This window comes from Drosophila teissieri, chromosome 2R (assembly GCF_016746235.2).
Source record: "Drosophila teissieri strain GT53w chromosome 2R, Prin_Dtei_1.1, whole genome shotgun sequence".
Taxonomy (NCBI): Eukaryota; Metazoa; Arthropoda; class Insecta; order Diptera; family Drosophilidae; genus Drosophila; species Drosophila teissieri.
Genome location: NC_053030.1, coordinates 2,747,723 through 2,755,523, shown reverse-complemented (window position 1 = coordinate 2,755,523; position 7,801 = coordinate 2,747,723). Strand labels below are relative to the sequence as shown.

Here is a 7,801-nt window from a genome sequence, read left to right as displayed (position 1 = left end):
TTTACTTCCTAAGTAAAGGGAACAGCTTTGACATATTTGGTCTGCCTAGAATCATTTTAGATTTGTAGATTGATATTGGTAAGCAAAACAAAATCCTATTAACGCTTTTACTGAATGGTTGGGTGCCAAACAGAATTGGTTGTGTTAAAATAATTTTCCTATTGGGCATGTCTAAAAAGTTTTTGGCTTATCGATAAGCATAACAAAATTATACTTTTTTCAAATTTTACTACCTTGCTCTAAATGTTGCACCTTATATGTATAATTATAAAAAATGTTTATATACAAAGTATTTTGTATGTTTGGCAACTAATACCCCTCACGAACGGAACTTCCCATTCTAGAAATCACCACTGCGAGCTCACTCAAACCAAGTTGCTGTTCGACATCCCACTGAGCGCTAGATTTCGCTCAAACCGCCCAGCAATTCTACTCGAACACGTTCTCATATTGCGGAACATGATGCCGATGCGGGCGAACAGTTTTCAAGTGATTTTCGGAGCTCGCGGGCTGTGCTAACGGTAAAGGAAAATTCAGTGCTAGGGATTTTTACAGAGCACAATTGCTTGGTGCGCGACGGTGCTTTGTTGTAGTGCGAAAGAAATAAACATCGAAAAGGATGTAAGACAAATGATTAAGTAGTAAAGGACTATGTACTTAAAACATTTTGCAAATAATCCTATTAACAGACACAAAGTTTTAATTTACAAACATAAAAATATATATTAACCTTACATTTCTCTTAAAAATGTAAAGTTTACCGAATATTTAAAAAAATCTTTGGTTTTTGTTCTGCGACAAATCAAAAAATGTACAATACTAAAAATTTACATAACACGTCAAATAATCTATACGACCAAAATATTATAATTCCAATAAAGATTAACATTTGCTGACAAAAATAATATATTATATTTCCTTACTTTTCTCAGAACTTACATTGTAATGACTCAATAAAAAATAACATTTAAAATAAAACCTAAACTAAAACTAAACTAAATGTCAATCCTTTGTTACAAAAAAACGATTGGCAAAACCATTATTATAAAAATAAATCATTACAACCTACAACGCATAGAAAAAAGAGTAATACGCCGAAAGTACTCTTAGGCCACCAAAGGCTTCATTTTGGAAGAGTCTTTTCTATTCCTTTTTAGCACGGCGTTGTCGTTTTGTTGATTTTTACTGTCACACGCAAAGTTTAAACTATAGCCATTGTGTAATGTGTGGCAAGTGCGGCAATCTAAATATTTATTTAGTTTGAGTGTATAACAATCAGTGGAAAAAGAGTGTGAAAATCCGAAAATTTTGAAAATGGATCTTGGAGACATATTAGATGAGCCATTTCATTTATAGTTGCCGTAAGTCTTACAATTTTAAATGTCTATAAAACATCTTATTTAATTCCGTTTGTTTTTAAACTGCATGACTTGTGTAGCAAAAGTCGGTAGGCCCAGTTAACACAGATTCTATCTTGTAAAGGCTTTACTTGCGGGAAAATCTTGCCGAACGAAATGCATTTAGAAGTTCAATGCAATTGGAAAATTCAATATTTCTTTTAGTGACCTACCCAACTGAAATTAAGAGATTTCCGCAGAAAGAATCATAATTTTAGTTTGTACGTAAATATCCAAGCTCTTATTAGTAATAAAGAACTTTTATACAATTCACGTGAGAATTTGATGATATTCAACAAGAACTATATTTCATTGTATACGAAATTTTTCAAATTTTTTTCAAAATTAAATTTGATGACCTTTATAAAGCTTTAATAAGAATATGAAATGCACGGTCCCAATGTATCTTGAGACACAAAAGCTTAGTCGGCATAATAATCCAAAGTCGACACGCTTGTACAAATCAATGTACATGTGCATACATGTCAGCAGTTCTTTAATAAACGGAGAATGCATAAGATGGTTCCAGACGACCCACACAATAAGAAATCCGCCAGATATGTTGTCGTACTTTTTAGGCAAATTGTAAAGCATCCAAAAGTCATTTTTGTTGATCGATGGCTGGTAAAACAAGTGTAAGTAAAGTAAAGTAAAGTAAAAAGTCAACGACAGTTAAAAGCGCCGACCAGGCAGACTGCCGGTTGTGTGGTGGGGGTTAAGAGAAACTCCAAGGCATATGTACATGAAAATTCAGGCAATGTGGAACATGTCGGCGTCTGTACATACAATGTATGTTTTTTTCGCCTCCAAGTCCTGCCCGTACCTATACCCGTGTGGTATTCGTTTATTACGTAGAAATTTTTTTTTTACTTTCAAAATTTTTTTAAGGACTTTCCAAGTTAAAAAGTTTTTATTCATTTACAGGAACATGTATATATATATATTGTATATGGTAACTACAAGTACTATGCCACTCTAATCTACTACAACTAAAGTTGTAAATGTAAATGAATAAATTAAAAAATATTTATATTATATTTAATTTTCCTCTATGTTGTATAAACTCTTAACACGATTTACATGTTTTCACAAATAAATAATACTTAAATTATATTATTTAAGCCCTACGACTGTACCTTTAAGATTATCTTTCAGACCAGCTTCACCCCAAGTAATACGAATATATTTATAAAGTCAAGTGCAAAAAGTTTGCATTAAACTTTTGTATATTGAGAGTTCCTTGTTATACCCGCTAATCGTAGAGTAAAAGGGTATACCAGATTCGTTGAAAAGTATGTAACAGGCAGAAGGAAGCGTTACCGACCATATAAAGTATATATATTCTTGATCAGGATCAATAGACGAGTCGATCTGGTCATGTCCGTCTTTCCGTCCGTATGTCCGTCCGTCTGTTCGTCCGTATGAACGTCGAGATCTCAGCAATTATAAAAGCTAGAAAGTTGATACTCGGCAAGCATAGACGCATCGCAAGTTTGTTGACCCAACGCTCAAAGCTGCCTTGTCCACTGAAATTGCAACACGTTTTTTATACCAGTTGCTCGTAGAGTAGAAGAGTATACAAGATTCGTTCAAAAGTATGTAACAGGTAATCAATAGTCGACTCGATCTGGTCATGTCCGTTTATCCGTCCGTTTAATAAAGTTGAGATTCCAGATACATAGACGCAGAGCAAGTTTTAGTTTTCCTGATAATTCCAGACCCACTCTATCACGTTTAAAAAGTATTTTGTTTTTTATTTTATAATGTGTCTTGTCCAAAAAAATGTTGAACCCGTCAAAGTAAACGCCAACAAAGCGTGCAGAACTAAATGTATTGCTTTTTTCGTGTTATTATTCGTTTTGCCAATTTCTATCGATCTGCCTAAAACATTCACAAAAACTGTTAGTCCCACAATTTTTATTATTATTATTAATAATATTATTATTATTATTATTAATATGTTACATTTTTGTAATATTATGATTTATTTATTTATTTATTGGAGATGATAGTAAAGTTTACAAAACTAATACTAACACAAGCGTAAATAGTACTAGCTACGAGGCCATCTATAGTTATATACAAAGTTTAATATAGTTTTAGGGTTTCAATGCTATGACTTAAATTAAATTGTAAAGCTGGTTTATTTAAAGAATTTGATTATGGCTGTGTTGTTGGATTTTTAGGTCGGTGGTTTTTCGGTTACTGAGTTATTGTTGGGAGTTTTTCTTGTATTATGTTAAAGAAGTTTGTTGTGCGGGTGTTGTTTGTGTTGATGCTTTTGTAACATGTGTTGCATTTGTTTATTAGGGATCTGTTTTTTTTTTGTAATTGTTGTTTTAGGAGTTTGTTTATGTCTTTTATGCTGTCGTTGCAGGTGTATATAAGAGACATTTTATTTTTTCTGCAAATTCATTTCTGTTAATTTTTGTGTGTCCTTTTTTCTTAAAGGACTTAAAAAGACTTTTTTCTTAAGTTGTTTCGTAGTTGTAATTCTGACCTGATTTATTTGTTTGAAGTGTTGCGTACAGTTTCGATCGCTGCTATGGAGTCGGAGCAGATTACGAACATTCCTCTCCTATTTGTCACTACTTTAATAACTTCGAGGATTGCGATTGTTATACCCGTTACCGTTACGTAGAGTCTCGTAGAAAGTTAAGATTAAGCATGCAGACTCCAATGATTTAGACGCAGCGCAAGTTTGTTGACCCATTTTGCCACGCCCGCTCTAACGTGAGAAATGTAAAAGGAAGCGTTTACGACCATATAAATATTATAATTGATTCCAGAGACATAGACGGAGCGTAAGTCGTGATGTTTCTTCTAACCCACAAACTTACAAGCCCACAAACCGCCCAAAGCTGCCACGCCCACACTTTTGAAAAAGGTTTTGATATTTTTTCACATTTTTGTTAGTCTTGTAAATTTCTCTCGATTGCCAAAAAACTTTTTGCCACGCCCACTCTATCGCCCACAAACCGCCAAAAATTGTCAGTGTTGAAGTCTCTCCTTCGCATTTCCAATAGCTGAGTAACGGGTATCAGATAGTCGGGGAACTCAACTATAGCGTTCTCTCTTGTTTTGATTTCTATGTGCCCCTGTTGAAGCTTGTTTATTGAATTTATACTTACCGCCATTCTCTGATTGTTCGCTGAACGTACCCTCTAGAGAGACTAAAACATTGCAATTATTGCGGCGAGCAGAGATTTGCACGGTTTATAATTAATCAACAACGGAAGCATATGACAAAAGCAATTACAGTTGAAAGGTTATTAAATAAGATAATACCCTTTAAGATCGTTTTCTGTTTAGGCTTCCGAACAAAGTCAAGCCATATGTGGAAGGTTATTTCAAAACACGTAATTTCTAATGCCCACAAGCCGCTCAAAACTGTTACGCGCAAACTTTTTAAATTGTGATTTTCTTGGCTTTCATCGGCTACGCCAACAGAGCCAACTGCTCGCGCGCGGTCTCTCCTAAAAATTTAAACCGATGAACGGCGATGTTAATTTACTTAATCATCGATAAAATGGGTGATGATATTTCAAACAAAATCATCCATATTTTATTACTAGCGACGAGCGTATAGGCATTGTAAGGAACATCAAATTTGTGACATGCAAAGATAAATTATGTGGGAAACAGGGACAGGGACGCGCAAAGAGAAATAACAATAAGAGTACAAAATATATTAACGGATTCCCTTTCAAAAGGAAAGCACCCGTTTCGTTACTTGCGATTGGATTTTTGTGAGAAGTAGATTTGATTTTTATTTAGTGCCAGTTTCTAAGAAAATGGTAAGTAAATAATTATAAATTAAATTTTTAATCATATTCGAATTTAATTCATAATTTATTCATTAAATAAAACTCACAAAAGTGATCATTTAAGGTAAATATTTTGTATATTATGGTTAATTAAACATGTAGTCCCAACGCAACAAAAACGAAGCTGGCCAAAACTCCGTAGGACAAGAAGACGCACAAGACTCTGGTACTCGATGATTTCCTAGGACATGCCAATGCTAAAATCATCGCTTGCCTAATACATATTGTGATTAAGCGCTTGAAATTTGTATTGATTTTTTAAGCAAAATGTATTAAATTAAGAAAAGAAGTAAGAAATGTCACTCAATATATATTCAAACTGACGTTATTTCGACCGGATTATTATTTTATTGGATGTACAAGCAATAATATTTCTCCTTTACGTGCCAGGCAGTCGCTGAGCTATCTTAGAAGCTTTTCCTGTTCACACCGGACCATATTTTATTCGCATTCTTCCTTGACATTGTTGTCTGCCATTAGCTGTCGTTTTGATTAATAATTATTTAAGGCTGTTTTTAGGATGGGGCTCTTAGTTAACTGGTTTCCCCACATTAGCTTTACTTTTAACAGTGGTGCTACAATACTTCAGAAACTGAATGACACCAAAGAATCTGTATACATTTAGTGATGTACATGTTTTAATTTTTAAATCATAGTACTTATTTATTATATTGCAGAAGAAAACATGATTACGAGAAAATGCAGACAAAAATGTCGGTGAACATTAACTTGATGTCTCCAAAAATATGGGCAGCTTTGTTTGTGGTAAGTACAATTTGTTGAATTAAGTCTAAAGCTTAATGATGTTATATTATTTAAGTATTCCGCTATATTACAACTACATATTAGTGCAATATTTGTACCTTTACGGTCTTATTATACCCGTTACTCGTAGAGTAAAAGGGTATACTAGATTCGTTGAAAAGTATGTAACAGGCAGAAGGAAGCGTTTCCGACCATATAAAGTATATATATTCTTGATCAGGATCAGTAGCCGAGTCGATCTGGCCATGTCCGTCTGTCCGTCCGTATGAACGTCCGTATGAACGTCGAGATCTCAGGAACTACAAAAGCTAGAAAGTTGAGATTAAACATACGGACTCCAGAGACATAGACGCAGCGCAAGTTTGTTGATTCATGTTGCCACGCCCACTCTAACGCCCACAAACCGCATAAAACTGCCACGCCCACACTTTTGAAAAATATGTTGATATTTTTTCATTTTTGTATTAGACTTGTAAATTTCATACGGACTCCAGAACATAGACGCAGCGCAAGTTTGTTGATTCATGTTGCCACGCCCACTCTAACGCCCACAAACCGCATAAACTGCCACGCCACACTTTTGAAAAATGTTTGATATTTTTTCATTTTTGTATTAGACTTGTAAATTTCTATCGATTTGCCAAAAAACTTTTTGCCACGCCCACTCTAACGCCCACAAACCGCCCAAAACTGCCACGCACACACTTTTGAAAAATGTTTGATATTTTTTCATTTTTGTATTAGACTTGTAAATTTCTATCGATTTGCCAAAAAACTTTTTGCCACGCCCACTCTAACGCCCACAAACCGCCCAAACTGCACGCCCACACTTTGAAAAATATTTTGATATTTTTCATTTTTGTATTAGACTTGTAAATTTCTATCGATTTGCCAAAAAACTTTTTGCCACGCCCACTCTAACCTCAAACCGAAAAAAACTGTCAGTGTTGAAGACTCGCCTTCGCACTTCCACTAGCTGAGTAACGGGTATCAGATAGTCGGGGAACTCGACTATAGCGTTCTCTCTTGTTATACATGAATTAGGTTCTGAAATAAATCAGCGTGCCAGCTTTGGGCGGCTTGTGGGCGTTAGAGTGGGCGTGGAAAAAAATTGTTTGGCAAATCGAAAGAAATTTACAAGACTAATACAAAAATGAGAAAATATCAAAACATTTTTCAAAAGTGTGTGCGTGGCAGTATTGGGCGGTTTGTGGGCGTTAGAGTGGGCGTGGCAACAAGAATCGACAAATTTGCGCTAAATACCCATATTTTTATTAAACCCTATATTTCTTTCTTTGAACGCATCGAGGTGTACCGATTTAATCTTACTCAAGAAAAGAGCGTAAAAGTGCAGTTACAATTTAAATTGGTCAACTGAAGTCATATTTTCTAATATCTATGAGAATTTATATATAAGGTAACGTGTACTTAAAATGTAAAACGGTGGAGCATAAATGCTCTAATTTATCCTGCTTCTAGGTCTATTTCATTACATTTTTATACCCGTTACTCGTAGAGTAAAAGGGTATACTAGATTCGTTGAAAAGTATGTAACAGGCAGAAGTTCCAAATTCAACAAATCAACTATAAACATATGGATTTTTTTCATTCTGACAACCGTTATAAGAAAGTAAGAAGAGCAAAAATATGAGCGAATAACGGATGGTGCAAAACTGAGTACAAGTCTTTGTGTTGGTTTTTGAATCATAACTATTCCATCTTTTTTCTATTTTGCTATATACGCCTAATTGTAAAAAATAAACAAGGTGTTCAATAAAAAAAAAGTTTTTGTCATTTACATTATTTGTATAA

General features: G+C 34.4%; 1 protein-coding gene across 11 annotated transcripts in view; it reads left to right on the top strand.

Moving 5' to 3' along the window:
* The first annotated feature begins 491 nt into the window (after positions 1 to 491).
* Positions 492 to 7,801, top strand: part of LOC122612453 (protein madd-4) — a 44,813-nt gene continuing 37,503 nt past the window's right edge. For 2 of the 11 annotated variants that reach the window (XM_043786090.1, XM_043786091.1), the window contains exons 1-2: positions 966 to 1,361; positions 5,902 to 5,989. In XM_043786090.1, coding sequence (XP_043642025.1) covers positions 5,924 to 5,989 — 66 coding nt within the window. In that variant the 5' untranslated portion in view covers positions 966 to 1,361; positions 5,902 to 5,923. Of the gene's footprint in view, positions 622 to 965; positions 1,362 to 2,014; positions 2,033 to 5,901; positions 5,990 to 7,801 lie in introns of those variants that run through there. The other 9 variants (XM_043786086.1, XM_043786088.1, XM_043786087.1 and 6 more) reach the window with 7 other exon arrangements.